This window comes from Emydura macquarii, unplaced genomic scaffold (genome assembly GCF_026122565.2).
Source record: "Emydura macquarii macquarii isolate MOO-44397 ecotype Brisbane River unplaced genomic scaffold, CSIRO-AGI_Emac_v2 contig_212, whole genome shotgun sequence".
In the NCBI taxonomy this organism is placed as follows: Eukaryota; Metazoa; Chordata; order Testudines; family Chelidae; genus Emydura; species Emydura macquarii.
This window is the reverse complement of record NW_027130349.1, coordinates 5,681,832-5,709,662: the sequence shown is the minus strand read 5'-3', so window position 1 is coordinate 5,709,662 and position 27,831 is coordinate 5,681,832. Positions and strand designations below refer to the sequence as shown.

Below are 27,831 nucleotides of genomic sequence, written 5' to 3'. Positions count from 1 at the left end.
GAATAGAGCAGGGCAGTATGGACATTCAGAATGGTGACTCTTCTGAGAAATTTTTAACTTTACTGGTTCAGATCTATTCCTACCTCCACTTGCAGTCAAGGAAGTATGCTGTTCAGGCAGATCAGTTGGGGACATGTAATTTAGCTTCTGCAGAAAATTGAGGGTAGGCATGAGAAGAGATTCTTTTAAGAACAATTTTGGACAAATGAGTGAGGGAAGACAAGTTGCAATATTGAATGAAAGATACCAAAATGTGCAGTAGGAAGAAGAAAAATTGTCAAATGACCTCTGATATAAAAACAAGGGAGACCATTTTTGAATAATAGCCTGATACCAAAATATAAATACCAGAATAAAAATAGGATATAGAGTTAGGGGAAACTATGGATTTGTTGAAATCTGCTTAGAGCTGGCCCCGAGGGAGCAAAATATATGGTTTATAAAATGAGTTTGCATGCTGCTTTATTAACTTTAACAGTCTCTAATAATACCCATATGTAGGTGTTAATAAATTTACTTTCTGGCAATATGATGCAAGCAGGAACCCTGGAGATGCACAAATAATAATTTCAATATTACTTAAAATATTAACTGCAAAAAGAGTAAAATTTAAACATAGAAAGGAACTTTTCACCATGTGACTCTTCAGAATGCTGAGTTTTCTATACAGTGTGCTGAGCTTTCTCATAAAGATGAACTTACACACTTAATCCTGCATTTCCTAGTTCTTTCCATTTTGTAGAATCTTTTAATGTTCAGTAATGTTAAGTGTTGATTAAATGCCGCATTTCAGGACCTTTTGTGTGTTGCTTTTATTAACTTGTCATTTGATTTCTAACTTTAGGGTGCTGTTAGAGTCTCGTCGTAAATCAAAGAAAATTACAGCAAGAGGGATCTTTGCAGGTGCCAGAGTGGTACGAGGGGTTGATTGGCAATGGGAAGATCAAGATGGTGGCAATGGACGTAGGGGGAAGGTAAAAATGAAAATGACTTGAATAAGGAAGTACATCACAAATTACTTATTGGTAGCAGTGTTTAGATTACCTCACTATAAACTTCTGAAACGCAGTGTTTACCATTAAAACGTTTGTTTTAAAATGGGTACCATTTATGCTGCTGTAAATAAAGAATGTATTCTTGAGTATAAATGATTGAAAATATGAGACTTTCAGATTACCTGAACACACACCGTGCTTTTGGAATATTCATAAAAATAAAGATTCTGAGTGAGCTTTAGGACCATTCAGGAGTTAATGTAAAAATAACATTCTCAGACATACCCATTCAATCAACTCTCAGGGGATTTTGTGTTCTCTTAACTGCTATCAGACAAATCAAGCTGTTCTGTGTATCACTGGCTCAGCGGTTATTTTAAAATTAAAGTGCTGACTTAACAGATTTCTGGTTTGTGATCTGTTAGCTTTGGGAGCTCTCCCAGTTTTATTAAATTTGGGCTTTTTTGGATTTTAGAAAATTCTGAAAGTTCTTTAGTTGCAGGTACTACATTACTCACTTGTTCATGAAATAGTTTTATGTGCTAGTCTGCTGTCTTGGAATAAAGACCTCTTCAGCATGTTAGAACTTAATAAAAAATTAGATGCAGTTCTGTTAGTCAGTTGACAAATCATGGCTCTAGGAAACAGAAACTGTAGAAAACATGCAGGAGAATTAATTATATGCCCAGAAGAACTTGGTATAAGAGGATTTTAAATAGGAAGTAAAGCCCATAGTATAATTTCTTTAACATACATAAAAGAGAGATTATAGAAAATAAGAATCACTTTCTTATTGTTTTAGTGAATTGATACATTGAATCAGATTTATTTTGCTGTTTAAATAACATAATTTAAATAAAATATTTTGCTGCGCAAGCATAGTTACTGTGTATTTTGGTATTATGAAAAATATATATACAATCTGAAATTTGCCATTTTTGGTGATCAGATGGTGATTAAAGGGAAACAACAAACTTGAAATCCAATTTTTAAAACATTAGTTAAAAGGAGTTTGTTACTGTACCTTGAGACTATATTTCCCTAACAATTTGTGTTTTTTCTAATCACATTTTCCTATTTATTTAAAAAAAAAACCCCTTTCATTGATGTATGAAAGATCTACTCAAAGGTACTTACAAGTAATAAATGGGAATTTAATTATATACTGAATAGTCAGTTTTGCTATTGCGCCATATAATTTAAAAAATAGAAATATTTCTCTTTTTCAGTGATAGTAATTGTAGGTGTTGTAGCCATGCTAACACATTTGAAGACAGGTGACTTAATGACATAGCGCTATATATAACTATGCATGTTACAAAGCAAAGGTGGCATTACTGCTCTGAAGAGGTCACATACTAAGGCCCTTATCCTGCAAGCACATATTCACTTAACTTTAACCAATGGGACTACTTTCATGCTTAAAGTAAAGCACATGAACAAATATATTCAGAACGGGTCTAATTTAAGAAAAGAGGGAAACAGAAGTAACGTGGGATAGGCTTTTGGATAGGTGTGGGGAGAAGGACAAGAATGAAGACAATACATTCAGAAAGATGCTTGTGTGTGATGAATGCCTCTTGAGGGTTGCATTTGTTCGTTGGCATCAGTACTTCAGAAATGCAAAATAAAAATACAGCGACTCATCCTTTTCATCTTCACTCCTCTTCTGACCTACTGCTTAAAGACTGAGATTGGAATTAAAATTGGCTCACATAGTACAGACTACTTACCTGCAGGCCACTAGCCTGATGCAACTGAACTAGGTTAAAATAAATACATTTTTCAATATTGAAATGTTAGAATAAATTGTTACCATTTTTAGTATTTTTAGTGAACGTTTTTTTTTCTAGTAAGGATTTGTAAAAGCTTTGTAAAGTAGCAAATTTCATTTTGTATTTCTTTATCATTTTTAAACATACTTACATATATTTCAAGTAAAGCTCTTATAGAAGTAGCAGTCTGGACGTTTATTTCCTAACGATAGCATTAATTAAAGTATATGAATGTTGTTGGTAGAAAATGATAAAATGGAGTTCTGGTTTTTTTGGTTTAAAAAAAAAAATTTGGGACACCCTGCTGTATCATGCTTTTATCCATAGGTGTAAGTGGTGGATGAAGTTTAAAGTTCAAAACACATTGCTAAACCCTTGTAACCCATTTTTCTATTTTTAAATTCAATAGGTTACTGAAATCCAGGACTGGAGTGCATCAAGCCCACACAGTGCAGCATATGTTTTATGGGACAATGGAGCTAAAAACCTTTATAGAGTTGGCTTCGAGGGCATGGTAAGGAATAAAGCAAAACAAAGGGTAAAATACTTGGAGGGGGAGAGGGTAGTAAGAATAGCTTATGCTGTGCTTTTATTCTCCTTTTGTGATATCCTTCTGTCAGTTTGCATGCTGTTAATCAGTTCATTGTGAATACAGCTGGATGGATCATGCATATGCATTAGGAGGTCTGTTCCAAGAATTTATTAAACATCAATGCAAATCATTTAAACTTTAGAGCTGGCTTTTGCCTGAATATAACAACAAATATTTACATTTGCAAATGCAGTTTTCCTCCTGGCATTAATATTTTGCTTTAATTAGAATTGGTAAAAAATGAAAATATTTATTTATAAACTTCCTTAAAAGGTCTTAACTTTTTCTTTAATGTCTCAGAACTTGGTTTTTGAAGATCTTCATTATGCCAAGTGCCTGGATTAGAACACTGTTAAGTCTTTCAGTTGTCATTTCATTTAGCTCCAAAGTAAGAAAAAGGTACTTAAAACTATCATATTGTAATTCAAACTTTAGCACTAAGTTTCTCATTCTGACTTCATAACTTCTAGAGTATAACAGTACCACAGAAATTGGTCAGGTTTGGTTGAGATTTCTGTTGATTTCTTTGTTTCCTTTTTATATGCTCTTACCCTGATGTGGGACAAGGAAAAGTTTCCTTGATTGTTGACATCTGAGACATATTCATTAGCATCATCATTGCATCATTTCTGTTAATTTTTTTTGTTGGTCATATATTGCAAAAGGGAGATATACGAATTTACATTAGAATGTCCTTCTGTCATATTCTTGCAACAAGGATTAATTTTTTTAACAAGATGACAAATCAGCCTTTGGAACAACAGTAAATTTTGCACCATATCAGCATTTATAGGATAAAGTCTAGTTTAATTTAGGACAAAATCAAAATCTAATACATATTACTTTTTGCCCCGAGCAAACTCTATCTGATTTTAATTTGACTATACCTCTTAATTGACTGAACTGATAAATAATTCCCCTTGAGAATATCAATAATTGTGGGAATTATAAATAATCTTAGAATATGGGCTAAATAGCTATTATTAAGGTTCATATTCTTAAAGGCCACGTCAGCTACATCAACATAGAATTTATATTATAAGGCTCACTAGTAAGAGATGATTACACAGCTAACTAAAAACCTGTAACCATAGGCGTACTTTGGATAAAAGATGAGTTGTACTATTGCAGGTATTAATCTAGTCTTCATAATATCCTTACTTTGCATCCCTAAAGAGAATGTCTTAGGTAGTGGTTTGATATATATTATTAAACTAAATTTAAGATAAACTAGTACCTAAGATAAATTTTCTTTATATTTATATTATTGGCAGGTGTTAAATGAAACATAGAATTATTAAACTACACAAATATCATAAATATAATTGCTGGTTTTATATGTAGTGAAGTCCTTGGAAAGCATTGAATTAATTGTCCACAAGCCTTTCAGATGTTATACTTGTCTATCTTTTGTTAGGCATGTTCTTGTTTAATTCTGACAATCTTGCATGATATCCTAATTCCAACATGCTGTGGATGCTTTTTGCAATAATTTTGTTAATCTTCTTGTTGGTAGTTATTCGTTGCACTTGTTTTGCCATCCTGCTTTAACGCTCTATTTTTCAGTTAAATGTATGGATGTATCTGGAATTTTCTTTTAAAATGTTCCTAGAATTTATTTTTAATAAAGCTGACAAAAATTCAGTGTGCTGAATTTTTACCCCTGGCAGACAGGTTAACAAGAGGAACAGAATAATTACAATAATGTGGACTTGATGTCTAAAAAGATAAGGTTTATATGTTATGGTAGCAGTTGGCAGAGGCACACAGTTTTTTCAGACAAGCATGGTTGATGTAAAAAGGTAAAAACTATAACCAAGAACATCCAAATTAAGTTTGTGCACATTTTTAAATAATTCTCCACGAAGAATCCTTGTTTCTTATTTCTTGTAAACGAATCTTGTACTTTGCCCAAATATTTACTCCATAAACTCCATAAACTCCATTATAGTACATATAAATGATTCCCCATACTTAGTCCTGTTAATTTTCAAAGCACATATCTAGTAGTGACACATACAAATAAAATGGATCAGCATTAACAATCATAGACAAAGTAAGATAAAATTCAACCAGAAGCAAATGCACTTTATGCTGGAATTATTGAGTTGAATTCTGTGGCCTGTGTTTATGCAGGAGATAAGACAAAATTCTCATAATGGCCCCTTTTGGCTTTCAAGTATAGGAAATTAAAACCAATTTTGTTTTATTCTGTAATTCATTATTCATCTAATATTGTATCTTGATAGCCAACAGAATGCAGCTGATTTGTTCGTTATTTTTTTTGATTGGGGAGTTAAAAATATTCTTAAAATATCAACTAAATAGATAATATTAGACCTCTTAATAGTCTAACCATAAATACAACGGTTTAGTTAGTATATCGAAGCCCCATTGATACTACTTTCTACAAATCAGAGATGTTTGATCAGCCATTTAATAAAGAATAGTAACCAATTTTTTAAAAGAAGCTTTAATAAAAAAAACTCGCATTAGCATTTTTATAATAAACCTGCTTTAATTTTCCATTTTGACAGTTTATTTTTGACACTGTACATTTAAAATTTGCTGTGTCAGTTTCTTCAATGACTTACTATTTGTATCAAAATGTTTGTGTTTATCAGTCATAACTGTGGATGGAAACAGAACTGAGGCTTTAACAACATCTGCAGCAAATGGGCCCTGTCCACATTACAAGTTTTAGCCATAATTTTGTGACCAGAAAGTGACATCATCACTTAAGACTCCAAGTAATATGGTCTAGTGCTGCCACCTTTGTGCATCCACACCTACCAGCTACACCATATTTATATGTTAATTGGGAAAATTAGGGCAGCTATGCCATGGTGCCTAGGGAAGTGATAGAGTGCCAAAAGGACATGCACTCAGCATCAGTAGCACTGAGGCAACACAGTGAGGTGGGCTTTCCTAGGCGCTCAAACAATATGGTGCTGGTTAAAGGAACACAGCCATCTGCCATCTTAGACTGCTGACAGAGGTGAGATGTGGTCAGCTGACCAGGGTTGCTAACAGACTTTAAACATTTTGGCTACAAAAACAAGTTAGAGCCAATAGCTTGTTACAAACTCTGCAAGAAGTAGGCTCTGTCCATACAATTTTAACACTTTGAGTTCCTGTCTTTATAACTGAATTGCAACTCAAATTCGAGTAAGTTCAGGGGAAGGTTATGATCTTGCTTTTTGATGTTTTGTTGTTGGTTCTTGCTTTTTAAAATACTTTTATATTGTACATCTAAGAAGGTAATTCAGACGGTACCTCCTTGTTCCTAATCAGCAGTTAGTTTCTGTTGTATCTCATTAACTTTCTATGAGTAGGTGGTGTTCTATTTCTTGTTTACATTCAGTCATTTTGGATATTACATCTTCATACAGGACATTAAATCCTGGCTTTTGCCACTACTGGGAGTGCCGTAAACCTACATATTCCTGAAATTGGTCAAACCTGTTGCTTAAGAGGAAATTGCAAGAAACCATGTAGTGGACAAAATTATAGAATCTTTTCATAGGGGAGATTTCATCTTAACTCATCAGTTTGTGGTTGGCATATGGCCTGATTCTCTTCAGGGACGTATAGTATTAACCAGAGGTGGTTTTTACTATAATAATTTTTACCACCCTGGGAAAAACTAGTTAGTGCCATTTTAAGGCATTTTTTAAAAAAACAAACAAACCTGTTTCTTTAATGCACACCACATTACACTTACTTTTAGTCACATAAGGCAGTAGTTTCGTAGATTAATTTAGGATTGTACAATAAAAACTAAAATTGCAGTGTATGTAATACTTGTATATTTAATGTATATGGGAATGTCTATACTTTTTGGATCACTATTTTCTCAAGGAAATTATATGTTATGACTCAGATTTCAGTTTTCAATATTATATAAACAGATGTAGAAAACATTTGGTTACATGGAAACAACAGTTATGCGGAGTTGTAGGCTTTGAAGCATGAAGCAGTCAGAAGCATGCAGAGTTGTAGACTACCAGTCCAGGCCCATGTAGCTGTGCAGCATTCTGTGGGAGAAGACCAACTTTGATGTAGTGGATAGACTGAGCCTATTCCTCAGTTCTGAATGGGTGTATCCAGAGTTTGAAAAGATTTGTTCTGTGCTTGCTGAATTTGCTGGACATTGATGCAATTATTTTTTACTAGTGCCTTGTCCTAAACAAGTGTTTCCCAGGAAGTTGCCAATCCCTATTCTGCTTCTAATGCATATGCAAATAATTAATATTTGTATATCTATAGCTTATTCACTCTTCAAATTCCCTGTTAACCATCCTGATATTCACCTTACATTTAACCTGCAATATTTATGCTCTTTCCTATTGGTGTCGGTAAGGTTGGATTTCAATATTCTGAGGAGTACCAGTTTGCCTCTTAAACCTTGCATTTAACCATTGGTTTTCGAACCTTGCTTCTCTTGTAGGTATAAACATAGTTTCCATGACTCTTATGGTAGGTTTAAATAGCCTCCATGCTGAGTAAAAGTCAAAAGTATGAAAATTAAAATAGGAGATCTTTTTGACAAGCTTCTTTTCTTATTTTTAAATAGCCATCTTTATAAAGTTTAGTGTCAGTACTAATTTTTGGCATGATTCCATGGTATGTACTTAACTGTAGTGAGGGACCATTGTTACTGCTTCAGCCAAGTTGTCTGTTGTTTAGGATTAAATTAAAAATAGTGTAAATTTTAATAGGCTGTCCTTTAAATCAGAGTTAAAAATGTTATATTTTTTTCTTGAGGTAGTAACTTTATCTGCTCTTTGGTGCATAAAATATCAGTATTTTTATTATCATAGTAATGAAGGAAAATAATTTCCTTGAGCAAAGGGAGGAGTAGAATTTTGAAAAGTGTTGATTAAGCATGATATAAAGAGGGAAGATGACAGTGCTGTTAGTTTTGACTTGTATGTCCCTTGTTATGTTGACAGAACATGGAGAGAATTGCTGTAATCTGATATAATCTGAGATATTGCTTATTTAGAACACATGTTAAAGTTTTAATCTATCCAAGAATATGCCATACATATTGGAAGGCTGGCTACGCTTCTGCAAGTACAATAGCTGATTCTCTAAAATACTGACCAATATTTGTTATCGACTGTAGTGTGCACTGAACACAAGTGTATGTAACAGACTGCTATGTGTAATTACCATATAAAATCCTGGTTAAAATGGATGAAATCTTGATGTAAAACTCAAGTTTTTTTATGGACTCAGTGCAGTACTAAGAGTTTGCTTTGATAATATACTTCATTTATACTGGTACTTTATCAAAGGAGCTGTAGGAGTACAAAATTTGGTGTCCAATTTAGAAATTAATATATAGTTACTCATACTGGCATCTGTTCTTGTGTGTGTATATATAGTATAATTATTAAATAGTGGCATACAGCCTTAAAAAGCTGAGAATTTATTCAAGCGAGAAGGATTTGAATCATATTGCTTCTAGCGATAGTAGTGGTTGGTATTGTGTCCTTAAAAGTATGTAAGCATTATATTTGTCACTACTTGAAGATCAGGAGAGGCATGAATAGAGCTCAGTTCATTTCTCTTGTTAGAGGATAGTTTCATAGCATGAGGCCTGGAAAAGTGGGAGAATGAGATAAGGCCTTTATGAAAGAATGTTTAGCTTATATATCTTCCATCACTTATTCTTTTGTTTCCTCTTTCCCATTACTATAGTCTGAATTGCATTGCTCAGTCCGTTTTTTTTTCCCATCGCTATAAACATAGAATGACCTTTGCCTGATGGGAATTGTGTTCCGTAAGGAGTAACACCAGATGGCAGCAATTTGGATTAGTTAATATGTAGAAGTGAAGTAGAAATTGAGAACTTTTTACAGGGTTTATACAGTAGCTGTTCTTCAAATTTAAATTGGTTTTTCGTAATATGGGATAGGCCTCTTTGGAGAAATAACCAATAGAACTTTTTAAAGAACAAATATCTGAATTTTAGTTATTCACAGAATTCTGAAAGCAGCCTTTCAGAAATACCTTTTTATTCTGCTTTTTCTGATTAAAAATGAGTATTTTATCAGAATTCATGAGAGAGTCTCCAGGGCCCAGAAGTTAGAAGTCAAGTTTTACTCTGTAGTGAGTTAAAAATGTATGTTATAAACATCTTGAAACAAAAAACGTATGGGCTTTATAATGGCAACACTGACAAACTCTTACTCAAGCTGATGTTGCACGGGCAGCGCTATCAGGTCCAGTATGGTATTCAGACATGAATTCTGTAGTGCTAATTTTGTTCTTCCTCTACTTGCATTGATTGTTTTTTTTTTAAACAAAGATGACAACATGAAAGCTTCTTTTTGCAATTCCAATAGCAATTATGAATTTGAGGCCTCTTTGTAATTGTAGATTATCAGATTCAAAAAGCATTAATTTGAGCATTAAATTGAAAGCATTTTAATAATGGGTAAAATTTATCATATCTTATCAATGCCCAGGCCCATCTTAAAGGAATAGGTAGTAGAAATAGATGGGTTACAATTTTGGAAAATATTTGATATTTTCTTTGTACTCAGAATTGGCATGGTGCATTCATTTTTGTACATATGAGCTTTTGAACCTCTAGCATTTCAGTGTACTTCTGTTCTGATTTCACTGATTTATGTCAACCTGCAGGCTCACTCTGTTAAAACTAAAGTTGTCTAAATATCTTTTTCTAGTCTGACCTGAAATGTGTACAGGATGCCAAAGGAGGCTCTTTCTACAGGGACCACTGTCCTGTGCTAGGTAAGTTGAAAAAAGAAAGAGATAGATAGTTTTAAGGTGAATAGAAACATTTCAGTGTCTGAGTCTGTATTTAAGTGTGAGAACTGAACCAAAGTAAATCAACGTTCCTTAGGGAGAGGCACCAAATTGAGGTATGAATGCAGCATTTCTGTGCATTACCATGGTTAAATGCTACAATAATAACTGGAATCTTAACTGATATGTTTTAACTGTCTGTAGATATGTTTGATGCCAAACAGTATACCAAATATGTAGCTGGTAAGTTGTTAAAGGTTTCTGTCTAGTTAATACAATGAGAGTTCTGTGGCACTAGTTAATGTTGTGACTTATATGTGCTCAGCCTTTACATTTCTCTTTTAATAGCAAAAGATAACTGCACGGTATTGTAGAATGGTTTAAACGTCATTTTATTGCAATATTGCAGATTTGATCATAAACATGAAGTCATTAGCATTCAAACTTCTAACTAAATATCTGGCTTATTTTATGTCACATAGGTTGTGAGCTATATAGGTTCTTACACTGCACTCACCACTCTAGTATCTGAGTTGTGTGGTCGTATGTGGGTGTACTTTATTACAAAAATAGTTGCAGGCTATGTTTGGCTTTTGAGGTGTAGATGAGTTAAAAGGTAAGATCCAGGGAGGTTTGCTGCAGAGGTTCCTTAATATGTATAGTAGACAAAATATGAAAACCTTGACTTAGGAGTTAAGGGAATGTGCCAAGTAGCAGATGTTTAAAACTGTGCACTTGGCAGGTGTTAGGTTTCTTTTTGAAGTTACCTTTATTGCACTTACAAATGCTGATTTGGATATTTAATGTTCTTGTTTCTTTCATTCTATTTCAGGTGAGCAAAATGGTAACAGGAATCCTGGTGGGTTGCAGATTGGTGATCTGGTAAACATTGACCTTGATTTAGAAATTGTACAGTCTTTGCAACATGGTCATGGGGGATGGACTGATGGCATGTTTGAGACCTTAACCACCACTGGCACAGTTTGTGGTATTGATGAAGATCATGACATAGTAGTACAGTATCCAAGCGGCAACAGGTTTGTTACATATTCTCAGATCTTTCCTATGACAAACTTCCTTTAACTTCACAAATTGTGGAGCCTGAATTTTTTTTTTACTCTTCTTTGGTTCTCACCTCATCCAACCATCCAAATAAGAGTTTCCGTCTTCTTCCTGGATTGTGTAATAAGGGGTCCACATCTACCACGGTGTAATGATTAAAATTTTTATAGCATGTGTAAGATGTTTTGGTGGGAAAGGGATTATTTGCCATTTTCTTACCTTTAACCTGAACTTGCCTTTAGTTCAATATTTGTGGTGTTTATGATATAATCATAAAATGTCTTTTTTCTAAAATGTCTCTTTAGGTTTTGTTTTAATGTGTGTTGTCTATACCCAGTAATGGTATATTAAAATGGTTACTTCCAAAAATTTCATAATATGAATATTTCACAGCACAGCCATGGTTATATATAGCTCTCAGTAGTGTCTCTGTTTATTTCTTTTGACTGTGTCCTTAGGGAGCTTTCTTTTTTAAAATAGAACTAGTAGTACTACCATACAGTATCGGCTAATGTGATACATATGTCCACCCTGAAAGTAGACAATCTCTTGATTCATATGTAATATATATTGCCAAAAGAGGTTTCAAATGTGTCCATTGGAGAACAAATTAAGATCCCAAGTCATTTCAACAGATCTATACCATAAAAGTATATTTATTCAGTTTTATATTTGAAACTAAACAGTAAAGATGAATAGTCTTGCACAATAAATATACTCTGAGATGCTTAAATGTACTGTTACGAGATTTCACAGCAGAGTCCATCTTCTCAGTGTGGTACTTTGTGCTTCATATCCTTGTTTCTCTTCCAAATCATTAATCCAAACTGCAAATTTATTGCCTCTTGGGTTTGAACAGGTTCTTGCTCTCAGAAGATGCTGCTCTTACAAAGGAGAGAGAGGAGTAAGTGGTTCTGATCATGAATGGCTAAGCACTAGAGGATGTTGTTTTTCTGATATGTGAGCGTGCATTCCCTTCCAATTTTTTGCTGATGTATTAAAAAACATAAGGAAAATCATGTGTAGCTGAAAGTGATTGCTTATGTTTCTCAGCCTGATATGTTTATTCAATTACATTAACTTACAATAGCTTTTTATTTGGGTTTTGTTTTTAATAAGTTTTCTCAACTTTTAGGCAGTTGTAGGGAGAAATGGTATAAGTCCTCCAATCTTCTGATTTCTTAAGATATACTTTGTGTGAGATTGTTAAAGCAACCTGTACCTTGTTCATTGAAATAGAGAGTTTCTTATACAAACATATATATTTGTAATCTTCGTATCACTCCAAAATAAGAAAACTCCATGTTTCTAAAACAAAAGCGAATGGAGAGAGAATTTTATAGTGCTCAAAACTGTTAGGCACGTGTTTGAGAACAAATGCTATCCCTACCACAGTAACCTTTTAAGTAGCAGTTTCAAATATAAACTAGCATAACAAAAACTAAGTGCACAGAAACCATACATTGCACAGTAGAAATCTAAGAGTTCAATCAAATAACTTTTTCCTGTTTGTCCAACCCTGTTTCTGACTTTGAGGAAAGAAGAAAATGCTGTATTTAGATTCTAGACCAATCCTTTCCCTGTCACTTTTTGCCAGAACCGTCCATGTCTGTTATTCTGAGTCCTTCCCCACCCCGAAAAAAGGGGAGGAAAAACCCAAAAAACCTAAAACCCAATCACTACACAGCTGCTATTATATGGCTGGCAGCTTTTTCTCTCAGGCTGCAAGAACCAACCATGGGAACTTTCTTACTCCTTGAATTGCAACTCTCAGAAGATTACACTTGCAACCACCAGCTGGTAAAGTAAGTGGAAATTTACAGAGAAAGTGATTAATAGCAGCTAAGCCATACTGTCTGGGCACAAAAGCACAACTTAAGGCAACAAGTAACCTTTTAAAATAGAGCCCCCACTTTTTTATATTACAAAAGAAAGAGAAAAGATCATTAATTTGAAATACATTATTTTCTAGGTGGACATTTAATCCAGCTGTTCTCACCAAAGCCAATGTTGTCCGAAGTGGAGATGCTGCTCAAGGTGCAGAAGGAGGTACCTCACAGTTTCAAGTGGGTGACCTTGTTCAAGTTTGTTATGATTTAGAACGAATCAAGCTTCTTCAAAGAGGTCATGGAGAATGGGCTGAAGCAATGCTCCCTGTAAGTAAGTTTGTTTGTGTGTGTGTGTATGTGTGTGTGTGTACGTGCACAAGGGTATGTTGAATGATATTTCTAATTACAGTTGGAAATGGTTGAACCTTCAAATTGTTGGAGATGGGGTGACATTTAGGCCTTTTCTAGACTAGGAAGAAAGGTACTTTTTTCAGCTGAGTTAGCAAAATTGAGCTAAATGTAACTCTGTGGAAAGCCCTGCTTAAGACCAGTGTAGACACAGTTTAACAATCTGCCTAGCCTATAACTCAATCTGTTAGAATTAACATGAAGATATTAAAGTGGGGTTTCAAAAACCCTTTTACTATATAAAACTGTCCATGTACTGTAATATGTTAATATCTTAATATCTTTAGTTGATCTCTTCCTTTTCCTCAATATAGACTTTAGGTAAAGTTGGCCGGGTCCAGCAGATATATTCAGATAGTGACTTAAAGGTAGAGGTGTGTGGGACCTCTTGGACGTACAATCCAGCAGCTGTCTCAAAGGTGGCATCAGCAGGATCTGCTATAAGCAATGCATCTGGTGGTAAGTTTGCATAGTATTTAGTAATGTATGTTTAAGTATGTTTAAGAAACTCTGTAGCAGGCAGATGTGGGTTAATCCTGCTTCTCAAAAAAGTGTCATTTTAACCCCTAATAGCTAAAAATCTAAAGCACTCTGTTTATCAGAATACAGAGAAATAGTGCTAAAGGCCCTGAGTCAGGATTGGAGTCCCATGGTGCTGGGCACTGCAAAAATATTTAATAGTCTCTCTTCCAAAAGCTTACAATCAAAAGAGACGATAGGTGGGGTCTAGGTAAAGAAGTAACACGTAAACAGAATGACCATGAGTGTGGCAAACATGTTAGTTCCTTGTTTTTATTAAAATTTGTGGATTTTAATTATTTATAATGGGAAACAGTGTGATCATGGATTAGATGGAGATTTCATATCCTGTCCTATTTTTTAGTACTTAATACTAATTTTGGTTATTCCCGTTATCTGTATAAATGTCCCATCTGCTTTTGAATGTTGCTAATTTGTTGGCCTCAATATCCAATGATTGACTTCAGTAGTCTAATTATGCGCTGTGTGGGAATAACAGATTATTTTATCAGTTTGGAATTTACCACATTCCTATTTAATTGGACGTCCCCTTATTCTTGTATTCTGAGGCAGGAAGAATAGAAGTACCCAATCTACCTTTTCCATACTGTTCTTTATTTCAAGATGCACTTCTGTATAACTCCTTTATTAATAAACCTGTGCTTTCCTCTTTTGGGCATACCTTGAATCTCTTCTCCCTTTCATATTTGACTTTGATGCCACAAAAACATTCTGGGTAGCTCTCATACTTCTCCCATTGTCTCCTACTGTTGAATGCATAGTTAAGTTTCCCTAATACATATGAATACAGTAGAGCTGCAGTAGCTGTCAGATGGACTGTAGGGATGATATATCACTTTGTGTATAAAGCCCTGGAAGAAAGTCTGCATTTTTAATTAACTTCCTCTAAAAAAGCAGAAATCCAATATACCAACCTATAAATCTATAACTTTTTTCCTCTGTTAAGTACTAGTCCCATCTTGTATTGTCAAAACCACTCAGACAGGATCCTAACTGTAGAGTGAAACTGATCATCTTTCAGTAAATTTGAAGTTTCCAAACTGATGAGAAACTGATGTCAGTGAGTTAGAGCTTTGTAATGCTGAGATGCTGTACTAAGCGATAAACTAAATGGCAAATGTGTAAGTCTCTTTAGATAGAAAAACAGCCAAATTTGTTGTTTTTCTGTTTGGAGTTGTGATCTTACATGCTTGGTTTGATATCTGTAGAGAGATTGTCCCAACTTTTGAAGAAACTGTTTGAAACACAAGAATCTGGTGACCTCAATGAAGAACTGGTTAAAGCTGCTGCTAATGGAGACGTTGCTAAAGTGGAAGATTTGCTAAAGAGACCGGATGTGGATGTGAGTATTTTTTTTTTTTTTAACATGTAACTTCTAACACGAAGTATGAGACATACCAAATGCTCTCCTTCATGGATGAATACCCTGTATGCATAGAACTGGCATAGCTGGTTCCTGTGCCTCTGTCCCACAATCTCGGGGGGTGGAGGAGGAGCTAGAAAGCTACTGTGTTGCAACCATTCCCAGTGAGTATATTTTTTGTAATATACATCACCTGGCATGAATTAGAGCAGCTTTCAAGCTATTTTAACTAGGGCTGAGGTAGGTAATTGAGCAGTCATAATTGCTGCCTGTGCTTACCTTCTCTGATCCCCTGGGTGGCTGTGTGGTGGGGAAGGGAGAGCCATCCTTTTCTAGGTACTTCCCTAGACTGCTGAGCCAGTCGAGCTGCTAACTTGTTCTTCTTAATGTTCTTGCAGCCCAGTGGAGAAGCCTCTTCCTCCTTTTTATTGTCAGAAGGCTGAAGCAAAAACTTCAGAATCATAGGGCTCAGGTCCAGAGGTTGGACATCACTAGCCTTACATATTAATTGGAATTTTAAATTAATTCAGATTTATACAAAAAAATAAAAAAGGAGTATATATGCGTGGGTGTAGGTCCCCTACCATAAATTAGGGGGGAAAATCAATTCTGCAGAACACAACTGATTCCATTCCAAGAAATCTGATTCTCCTCAAAAGTTCACCTGTGCAGCAGCCGGAAGACTAACATTTTCAAGCTAGCAATTTAATATTAAACTTTTACATAAGTAAAAATCAAAAGCCATTGTAATTTCTACATTCTTGCTAATAAATAAGAAATGTAGAAGATGAAAGACCTAATAGATTGTACCATCTGTGAATATGGACTTGACTTTTTTTCTTTATTTGAAAGCTGCTCAGATGTTTGGTTTGTTAGTCCTGTTGGAGATGGTTTAGTAGGCAGGTGAAATTAAAGTTTCACAATAAACTGTTTTTATAACATGGGTATTGCTGATAGTAAATATCTGACCTGCATGTATATGTATTGATGTACCCTGTAAGTTAACGTCATATTCTTAACATACTTTCAGGTGAACGGGCAATGTGCTGGACACACAGCCATGCAAGCAGCCAGTCAGAATGGACATGTTGACATTTTGAAATTGCTTCTGAAACAGAATGTGGATGTGGAAGCAGAGGTAATTTAATTTAAAAGATGACTGTTTTTTCTTTTTGTTAACTACTAAGCTTTAATACAGATAGAAGTCATCAATCACACTTTCTAGTTCCTTTCTACCACTACAGCTATTAATCGCTTCCGTGTTTTTGGGGATCAAATGCATTTTATCTTCTGCATTTTACTCATTTAACATTTAGTCATTCTCTTGAAGCTTTTTGTGTCCCAAGGCAATGTTACGTTGTCTTAGGCCTGGTCTGCACTATAAAATTAGGTCAGTTTAAGTACGTTGGTCAGGAGTATGAAAAATTCCCACCCATGAATGGTGTAGTTATGCCAACCTAAGTCCCCATGTAGACAGTGCTAGGTTGACAGAAGAATTCTTCTGTCTACCTACCTATTGTCTCTTGGGAAGGTGAATTACTTATTCTTGATGCTGTAGTGGGTTAGCTGTGTCACTGTAGTGTTTTAAGTGTAGCTTCTGTCTTCCTTTGTTACCACCTTTTACCTCTCAGGATATTATTGCAATCCCCATTACACCAGAGATGTCAGAATAATTTTGAATAAAATAATTTTTGAGGTATACTTATTCCAACCATCGGTGGTCTCAGGAGGTGCTGTGTCACCTATGTTTTCAAACCTCTGGTTCACTTTGGTGACAGGATCTGGGTTAGGTGTCAAGTGGCCCCTCTCCCTTATAGGGTGATCTTAGTTTAGGATGTGTGCACTTAAAATATAAAAAGTTGGTGTTTGATGGACAGCAGCAGTGAATTCAGTGATATCTTTATGACCTTTTTAAAAAAAAAATAATTTGAAAATTGTTCAGGTAACATGACTCTCTTGCTCTGTGTGTGAGAGGGATCATAATGTGGTTAAGTCTGGGAGTCATGAGATCTGGTTCTACTCATTGCTCTCCAACTGACATCTTGATTTTTCTGCATTAACATTTTCTTCTGTTAAAAAGGGATGTTTCTTACCTCAATTGCATTTCATGTCATCAATTAATATTTGTAAAGCATTTTGATCAAGATGACTCCTCAGCTAATTCTGTCATGGTCTGTTTTGCTCTACTGGGCAAATTATGACATCTGAAATTGTTTAACTTTCATTTAACTTTCAAGAGGACATGCTTTGTAGGTGAAAATAGTCCTCTTGAGATTGGCAGCTCAGCTAGCATCACTTATTGTACGTTTTCATTGGACTCTTTAGTACTGCTACTTCTGCACAATTACACAGAATTTAGTTTGGCTGCATCACATTGGTTCGCTAATAAAATCCAGGGATGTGTGTTTTAATAAACATTATGCGATGTGTTGTTGTGCGTTTATTATGCACAGATATGTGAGAAATATTTCTACTCTTTCTCCATACACCATCACCCTCATCTACAGGGGAAAAATCTCTCAGGGATAAAACAGGATTTTATCTTAAATTCTTTGTAGAATCTTTCTGCCTGTGGAAGTGAAGTCTTTATAGAGAGGTAATTGAACTCCACTAAAATAATGTTCATCATATATTTCTTTTAGTGCAGGCAAGAGAGTTTTCACATACTGAGCACAGTATTGCCTTTCTCTTTAGGGTTTTCCCCTGTTATTCAGGGAGTGATCATTTAAACGGCATCCCCTGAATGCAGGATTGCTTGAGCTTTTTGGTTTGTTATAACTCAAAGTAAAAAGTAGATTGCCTAGCACAGTAGGGTCCTGCTCCATGACTAAGGTTCCTAGACGTTATGGTAATACAAATAATAAAAATGAAGTAGGAACAAGGCACAGCCTAAGTGTTGAATTTCTTTGGGCCTGATTCCTTAAACAATATGAATTGTTTTGTACCAGAATTACATAACTAATTCTGGCAGCATAAACACTAATGATACATTTGTGTATGATACGCCCTGTTGTTTGTGAATGTGCTGGATGAAGTGCTTCCTTAACTTCCTTTCATTCATATGAATGGAAAGCTGCAAAAGGCCAGCACTTTGAATGTGGCATGCAGACAAAACAAGTAGCTGGCAGTGCATTCTCCAAATGTAGATACTTTTCTTCTTTTGCATACATTATACAGTTTAGAGAGGGTTTCACATGCTGAAAGTAAAGCAGTTTGAGTTGAAGTGAAGGAGATATAGTAACTTAGCAAGAATTGCTCTAGAACAGCTTTGCTTCCTTTTTTGTTTTAAATTTTCATGCAGGATGAAGGAATTTGTTCATGTTTTTCAGAATGATTGTTCATAAGAACTAAGGTTAAATACCTGTTTAGTTATTTAATATTATGCAGACAGAATGCTCTGAAGTTGTTTCAGTCTTGTTCATCTTTGGGTATAGAAGAAATTTATCTTAAAGTATATTCAGGTCTTATTTAAACATTTTTTACTTAATTTACAAGTATTCAATACTTGTAACATTGTACAAAAATACAACAGCACTGTACTAAGTCTGTGGAGGGGTGAGAGAAGATTCAGCTGAAATTGAGAAATTATATTCCCAAATTTGAATTTTCTTTGGAAAATGTTGGCTTGTTGAATGAGACAAATGACTTGCCTTTTCAAAGGCACTTACTTGCCATGATCTGACTTTTTCAGTGAAGTAATCTGATTTAGAAACAATTGTCTGAATCATACATCATACCCCACTTGAGAACTGGATTAGGCTGCTGAGCAAGTGAACTGTTGGATCAGAGATGGAGCTTTGATCTGCTCTACATGGGGACTGTTCATGCTGGGGCGCTGCTAGGATAGAGGGGGGTTGATGGAGGTTGCTGTTAAAGCTGGCTGTAGCTGTGTGTATGAGGAGAGATGCAGAAGAGGAAAGCTGGTGGAAAAGCTTCTAAAAAGAGTATTGCTGCCAGGATCAGAGAGCACTTGAGTGGGAAGCCAGAGTCCGGCAAGACCCTGGGAAGGAAAACTGCTTGAGAAGGCAAAAGGAATAGAAGAGTCAGAGGAGTGGTTTGAGGCCCTTAGGGAGCAAGGATGCTGCTGATCACCTTCAGAGCTGTCAATTTGCTTCCTGGCAAACAGTTTTTCAGTGCCTTTGTTGTGAATCAACAGCCAGGATGTGGGTCCACTTCAGGGAAAATGGGGAAGGTAGAAATAAAATATTTAAATGAAAATTTAAAACAAGTTTCTTGAATTTTAAGTGGCATTGGGATTAAAAGGAGTGAGTGCTAACTGTAGTTCAAAGCTGCTGCTGTATCTTTCCCTTTTTGGCCACACTCCCGTTTCTGTATTTGAGGTGAACAGAAAGTGTGTAGTTGTTCTTTGGGGATGGGCTGAAATTTAGTATGTAATTTCAGTGTGTGTGGGTTGGAATACAGTGTGCAATGGGGTAGAACTATTGAAGAGAGCATGTAATTGGGATTGAATAGAGAATGGGAATGTTAAAAACTGACTTTGGAGAGCTGGGGTGAGGGATATGTGGATGGCAAGGAACACAGATAGGATTGCACTTAGTCAGGACATGCTCACTTGGAGCGTCTGCTTTATTGTGTTGTCTCCCCTGGGAACTGATTTATCACTGTTCCATATCAGGTTGACTTCTGCTTAATCAGGACAATATTTAACAATAATGCCACTTAATAAAGATGTATTCGGTTAGTGACATGGGGCTCAAATGCTTATCTGAGTGTTACATAGATAGAGACAACATTAACATTCTAGTCTTTCTGCAGAAGTTACTGAATAAATATATAAAAAGTAAATAAAATATTGTAAATATTTGTTCAATAAAATGTTTATTTCATTATTTAAAACAAAAAAAAGGCCCCTTTTACTTGGGACAACTTCTTAGGTAGCCGTTTGGCTGTTCTAGAGTACATTTGAGATTCTGCTGTATAGAAAATATGCAGTGTGCTGTTTTTTCCCTAGAGTAACAACTTACTGAAGTTAGTACTAGAAATAATACATGTATATGCCCGGAACGCTACACTTGAAAATAAAAATACCTGCATTTATTTTAACAATTTGATAGTCTTAAATTCAATCTTTTGGCGAGAGAAAAATTAATAGCTTAATTCATTAATATAATATATAAAAGTACTTAAAATTAGCTTAAATGTTTCATACAATTATATATAATATTTCATTCTGATAGATCCCAAAACAATTGCAGATTGTAAACATGTGAATGGAAATAGCTTCATCCACCAATAGAAAAAAAAACACTCTAGAATGAAATGCAGCAGCTGTCTAATATAACACTACAGTGCTATACAACAATTCAAGATGTGAGTTTAAGAAAATCACAGTATGCAACTGAAAATGCAAGGGAAATTTAGAGAGGCAGAATGTAATTACCCAGGTTGGAGTTTGACCAAGATACTAGGTGGGTTTAACACTTAGTCTTACAAAATGTGCCCTGGCATCTTTAATCACCACTAATGCCAAACTGTGTAGAGCCTTCTTCAGCATATTGATGCTGAATACCATGATACAACATTCAGTGGCCAAGAAATACAGGAGAACACTTTTCCTTCTGGACTGTGTTCACACTTTGAGACTCCTTTTTTTCTTGATCCATTACCAGCAGATGAGAAATGAACCTTGTTATCTGAGGAAGACAATTTGGAAGCATTGTCAACAAAAAAAATACACAAGCGTTTTCACAGAATGTCTTTGAAGGTGTTCCTTATTTCAATGGATATCTTGTAAATTGAAATATTTCCAATACCTAGATAAAAAGGGACACTTAGGGTTACCAGACATCTGTCTTTTGGTGATTACGTTTGGATTTTCATCGTTTTGTTTTCTTTAAATGTTGTTTTTTGAGAGTGCATATTTGACTTTTCATATCCTATTAATTTGATCATACCAACTAATTGTCCTTCCCTTTGCACAAAGACATGTTTTAATGTGTGAACTATTTTAATGTTTTATATAATCTGCATAATTTTAAAAACTTTTTAAAGCCACAGATTGTTTATGGGAAAAATATTTGGTCTTATAAATCAAACTGTTCTGAAGACAGTTATGGTGGAATCCAGGGAAACTTTCTATAAAAAAAATTATTTATCGTTCTTGATATTTTCCAAATGTCAATAAGTTAGTGTCTGATAATATATTGAAATATTGCACTTCGCACATATCTTGAGATTCAATAAATCCAATGACTGTGTTAATTTTATTTAGCTATTACTTATTTATGTAGCACCCTGATTTATATATTGGAATATAAGCTATCTTCAAGTATAATTGTCACTAACTATAATGGTCTTATATTTATATGCCCATCAAAGGGTTCACATTATCCTATTTTGAATAAATGTAATATTGCAATTCTTAAGTCTTACTTATGTCAAATTAACCCTACTTTCAAAGACAGTCTTAAAATATTCTTTTAGTTCTCTATTCAGCTATCTTAATTTTTTTCAGCTTCTCTCTAGAGAACTTGATTCTTTTCAAAATGGTTTTATTAACTTGACAAAAAGGTTATCCTGACTTCTCCTGGAAGAGTTTAATTAACTATATAAATATTGTAGATAAGTGCTTGCTGACAATTTTAACCATGACTTGGAAAAATAATTATAATAATAATTATACAATATGCACAACTTTTAGATCATTTAGAAGTTGTGTGTGTAGAATATTTTTCAACCCATTTGTCACCTGTGATTTTTGCTGATGGTAGCTTTTCTGTAGACTGGAAAAAATAGGTGATTCCATCCAGATTTGTGCTTCAGGCCTCATTCAGAGAATTAGCCCAGTAGTTATGTGATGTAGGGAATATTTCAGTTTTCTTCCTTGATCGTTGCATATTGCATATAGATGATGTATTCAGCTTCTGTTGCTGGGGCTTCAATTTTGAGCTAGTTTCATACAAATTAGTTCAGTGTTTGGATGGTGCCGTGGACACTTCTGTCTCTAATAGTGGAAATGCAATAAAGATCTCTCAATTTAAAGTAAGCTTTTTATAATTGTGTAGTACCAAAAGATTTTGTTTCAAATCAATATTTACACTTTAGGACAAAGATGGGGACAGGGCTGTTCACCATGCAGCTTTTGGAGATGAAGGTGCGGTGATAGAGGTTTTGCACAGAGGCAGTGCAGATTTGAATGCTCGCAACAAACGTAGACAGACTCCACTTCATATTGCTGTTAACAAAGGTCATTTACAAGTTGTGAAGACTTTACTGGACTTTGGCTGCCATCCTAGTCTCCAGGTAAAACCGATATCGACTTTCATTTTTTGTCTTCAACTATAAGTTTTATGCAGGTATAGATATATGGGTGCTGCATGTAGCTGTATAAGTCTTCCTTTAAGTCTGTTACATTGAATTGTTTTCTGTATTTCATGTTGTGACTTAAAATGTATCTCTCTTGCTCTAGGTATGTGTATAATATTTTAACCCTATATAGATTGGGTCAGTATACAAATACATGTTTGTTTAACATGCAGATTAAGTCTCTCGTCACCCAGTTGGCACCCTTTACCCTCCCCCACATATGTAATCTGGTAAGAGGCTTTGCAGCATGACCTGAAGGCCAGCAAATTTAGACCGTCAGAAAAAGGGAGAAAACAACTTTCAGAGTTGAACCCATCAGATGATATGCCTGCCACCAGCCTTTCCATTCAAAATGAAGTCTGTTACTGAGAGCCTCTGCTGCCATGGTATATTATACTGAGGAAAAACTGCATCTGTAAACTATTTGGAAATTAGTGCTGTGGTACGAAATGGAGAAATATTGCCTCAAAAATGAACAAACAAAAACCCCACTTCTAAATAAGTAGGCAGTTACATTGTGCCTGAGCTGAAGCTTCAACATAGCTGCATGAACAGTGCATTGCAGGTGTAAATCTAAAGATGAAAAAAGATGGATAAATGTGCTGATGTCAGGTGGTAATGCCCTGGGCAAATGTGAATGATACAATACACTCTTACTATTGGCATCTGAATATCCTTGTGCATCAGACTCTACCAGTTTTTCCTATTTGTGGGAAACAAGAGGTGGGAACTTACTTAAAGAAGCTAATGTAGCAATTGCTATATACTCAAGTTTATTTCCTGCTGACCTACTTCTCCCATCTTATTAGGGTCGAGGTATTATTTACAGGTATTATTTCCATTTTACTGGAGTTGAGCCTCACCAGCTAACTTTAATCCAGATCCCAGTTTCTATAAGCATTGCATATAATTACCTGTTTTATTTGGCTCAGTAATAGGGGCAGTTGGCTGTAATATAAAGGAGGCTGGACTACGTCTACTGCTCCCTTCTGGCCATAAACTTAATGAATCTATGAAACCACACCATCCAGAGCCAATGAAAATCCTAATATTCCTATGACAATAATATTGCACATGTGCAGAGAAGTCTAATATGCAGATGCATAAAGGAAAACACAATTTAATCTACATACAATAAACTCAGGAAATCTGATTAGCTGGAATGAATTAAAACTATATCACTTCATTTTGGTGGGCTAGTGCAGGATGTTATCCAAATTTGGCAGCTATTGCAGCTTGGTGTCTGCTATTCCTACAGTACAAGGCCTAAGGGATCCTTTTTACGCTATGCTGTAGTGCACTGCTAATTGATAAGCACTGGTGATGAAATCCTGGACCTACTGAAGTCAATGACAAAACTCCTGTTGACTTCAGTGGGGCCAGGATTTCACCCAGAAACATAAATCTAGAGAACGTGTATCTATGCAGCAGTAGAATTAACAAAACTCAACACATTTTCCTACTGTAGACATTATAGGACACTTATTTTTAATTTAAATTGTTGGTTTTTTAATAGATTATGCACAAGTTGTTTGGCTTTTGAAATAATGGTATATTTTTTTCTTTAATTTGGACTTTTCAAAAATAAACCCACAGCAAGCTAAAAAGTGAATATCAATTCTTTGTTCAGGTATATGCTGAAACATTTCTGGCACCTTTAAAATATGTATTGTCTGGCTGGTACTGGCTGTAAATTGTTTATAAAATTTAATGTTGCCCCAAGAAATCTGCCTTTTTGCTCCATTAAAGTTTAACTCTGACAGGTAAACATTTTTCATTGTCTGCTTTGTTCATATACTTATTTCTATTAGAGGAGGTTTTAGCTTGAATTTTTTTCTGACAATCATGTCTCACAGTATGAAGACTAAATTTATGAACTGTGTTTTTGAAATTTATGCTAGTAGATATTTTGAATTTTTATATATCTTGAACTTAATGAATTGTTTTAATGGCTAATTTTTTTGTGCTGCATCACAATTTTTATAGCAAATATGTATAGAAAACATGGCAGTTAATGATTTTTGTAGGTGATACTGAACTACGGATTGCCTACATTCTTGAAAAATGTGTATAGTTCTTCATTGTGTGCAGATAACATAGATCTACATCTACTCCAGACCTGAGTCTGCCCACACTCAGATCTCTGCCTCTCTTTCTGACATCTTCTTGTGGATATTCAGCGGTCAGCTAAAGCTCAACATGACTATAACAGACTCGTAATTCCCCTTCTCCTTACCTCTTCTTTCTATCATTGTGGACAACACCACCATTCTGCCTATCAGTCAGGCCTGTAACTTGGTAGTTCTCTTCGATTCAGACCTTTGTCTAAGTCCTCACATCCAGGCTATATGTAAATCTTGCTGATTCTTTCTGCATAACGTTTCTAAGATACAGCCTTTCCTACTCATGCTTACAGCTAAAATTCTTAACCAGGTTCTGATAAACTCATGTCTCAGTCACTGCAAAATTCTTTTCCCTGGCATTGATGATGCATTCTTGTCCCAGTCATATCTATTCAGAACGTTGTTGCAAAGATCTTTCTCCTAATGTGTTGAGTTGACCATGTTGTCTCTTTTGCATCACTCCACTGGCTATGCAAGTACAATATACAGATATATTAACTTCTTCAGATGGTCCTCATTCTGTGATTAAATTTCACAATAACAATTTTGACCAAAAAGCAGTGTTAAATGTGCAGATTGGACTGCAATTATAATTGTAAGTGTTGGAATATAGCATTAAAACGTTACTGTGTTTGCATCTCATTAGTTCCTGTAGTGACATGTGAGACCCTTTTTCCATAAATTTCTTTTTAAAATAGGTAAATATGGAAGCTGAAGAAAAAAATTTTTTTTTGTTAGGATTCTGAAGGTGATACTCCGCTCCATGATGCGATAAGTAAAAAGCGTGACGACATCCTGGCTGTACTGTTAGAAGCTGGGGCAGATGTTACTATTACAAACAACAATGGATTTAATGCTCTCCATCATGCTGCACTAAGAGGGAATCCCAGGTAAATTCTTTTTGTCTTTAGTGATTGGTTCATGATGTTTGGTTAAAGGAGGAAAAATGAGGAAAAACTTCTGGTATTGCTGTAACTTTTATATCAATTACATTCAAACTTCTTCAAAATTCCATTATAATTATACTCTTTATTTCTTGAATTCTGAATCTGCTTAATGGTGTTTTCTTTTCTGTGGCTGGAATACCAACAGCAACAATAGTTAGTTACCTGAGTAATTCTGACCCCACTTTCAGTTGCTCATAATCTTTTTTATAATAGATTTACAGAAGAACCTCAGTTATGAACACCTCAGAAATGGAGGTTCTTCTTCAAGTGCTTGCTCATGTCCATTTTGAATTAGATGTGTGTGTGCCACATCCACTGGAGCCAGAAATTTTCCTCCTGTATCTGTAGGGCCAGCTCTAGTGCCCTCTACAGCGGCACACCATATGCACCCGTAAGTAGGGCGCTGCTGGCCCCCCTCCCTCAGTTCCTTCTTACTGCCTGTGACGGTGCTGGAACACTCTCTCTTGCTTTGCAAGCCTTCGTCGACCTAGTGGTTTACTAGTTCATCCAGTGTATATTAGTTAGTCTTAGTTTAGTGTAAATTTTTTTAGTATGTTTGACCCAGGATCGGGGCATGCCCTGGTTCCCGGGGTTTAAACCCTGCGCTTCCTGTAAGAAATCAGAGCCACTGAGCGATCTGCACCCCAGAGCTGCCTAAAGTGTTTAGGTGAAGCTCACATGTGGGAGAAGTGTAAAATCTGCAAAGGTTTTTGACCATGAACTAAGAAAGACCAAGACATCAGGCTCAAGGCCAATCTTGATGGAATTGACACTTAGACCAGCATCGGAATCGAGGTCTGACTAGAGCGTCCCCCCCGATGCCGTCGTCTTCCAGGCACTGCTAGACTTCTCTGGTGCCAAAGAAGCAGCCAAAAAAGACTCATGCTGAAAGGGGATGCTCACCGGTACCGAAGCCAACTAAGAGAAGCACAGGGGTGGTAGTGAGACCTGTATTGGGCCACTCATCCCCATTGACATTGAGGGGATCTCTGCCTGCATGGGCATTGGGCCCGGCATCTGCTCCGCCGCCGATTCCAAGGCTGGAGGCGTTCCAGGCAATGAAGGACTTCCTGGCAATTCTGATGACGCCCATTCCAAGGGAGGGGAAAAGCTACCCCATCGGGGGGGTTCATCAAGAGGAAAAGCCAGTATCAAGACTGCCACAGCAGCCACCATCACCAGGCTTACTAGTCCGCCAGTGGTCACCAGACACTTGGTGCTGATCCCCAGAACTGCACCGAGAGACGTCGGGATCGCCGTTCCCCAAGATCCCGGCACCAATCTGTGGATTCCTGAGGCAGATCTCCAGAGCCCTGGCATCGCTCGCCAAGTCCTTACAGGAAACCGAAGGACAAAATCTGGTCACGGGACACCTAATGCTTGGGCTTCCAGCGCCGCTGTCCGGCATCAGAGCACTGGCATGCAAGGGGTGGCATGGGAGGGTGAGTGGTGCTGGAAACCCCATGGTTGCCTGGGAGTGCTTCTTTTCAGACTCAGAGGGAGAATTTATAGTTCCTCCAAGAGGACGTTCTTCCAGCCAAATGGCCGGGTTCCCCATGTTGCCACGTGTGGGTGCATGGCTTCAGAGTCAGTGGCTGGCAATTTTGGAACCCGTGCGGGTTTCCACAGGCCACAGTACTGCAATCTCAAACAGTTGCAGGAACCTCACTTCCACAATCCTTGATAGCCCTGGGAACGGCACTGAATCTGGATCTGGGACCCAACCAGGAAGACACACCATCAGACAATCCATCAGGGGTTACCCTGATCAGGGAGGAGGATCTGGCCCCCCCACAATTGTCAGCCTCCTCCTTCTCTTCGTCCAATGAGGCAGTAGCAGGCCCCTACCACGCTGCCCTGCTAGAGATGACTATAGGAAGCATCAGGAGTTGCTAAAATGAGTGGCGGCTAAATTAAACCTCAAGATAGAGGAGCTTAAAGAGCCGGTGGATGAACTCCTTGGCATCTGCAGCCCCATCCTGGGTGTCTCTCTCAGTACACAAGGGAGTAGTAAAATTGGTCAAGGCACTATGGCAGACCCCTGCTTCTCTGCCCCCCATACCTAAGCAGGCAGAGAAGTAGTATTAT

The 27,831-nt window shown here is 36.2% G+C and overlaps 1 protein-coding gene across 4 annotated transcripts in view; it reads left to right on the top strand.

The window, feature by feature from the left end:
- Positions 1-27,831, top strand: part of MIB1 (MIB E3 ubiquitin protein ligase 1) — a 115,734-nt gene that overhangs the window by 6,554 nt on the left and 81,349 nt on the right. For all 4 annotated transcript variants that reach the window (XM_067546785.1, XM_067546777.1, XM_067546793.1 and 1 more), the window contains exons 3-12: positions 845-974; positions 3,180-3,284; positions 10,064-10,130; positions 10,978-11,182; positions 13,180-13,363; positions 13,759-13,903; positions 15,193-15,326; positions 16,378-16,485; positions 22,413-22,610; positions 25,535-25,686. In XM_067546785.1, the coding sequence (XP_067402886.1) occupies positions 845-974; positions 3,180-3,284; positions 10,064-10,130; positions 10,978-11,182; positions 13,180-13,363; positions 13,759-13,903; positions 15,193-15,326; positions 16,378-16,485; positions 22,413-22,610; positions 25,535-25,686 (1,428 nt within the window). The remainder of the gene's footprint in view (positions 1-844; positions 975-3,179; positions 3,285-10,063; positions 10,131-10,977; positions 11,183-13,179; positions 13,364-13,758; positions 13,904-15,192; positions 15,327-16,377; positions 16,486-22,412; positions 22,611-25,534; positions 25,687-27,831) is intronic.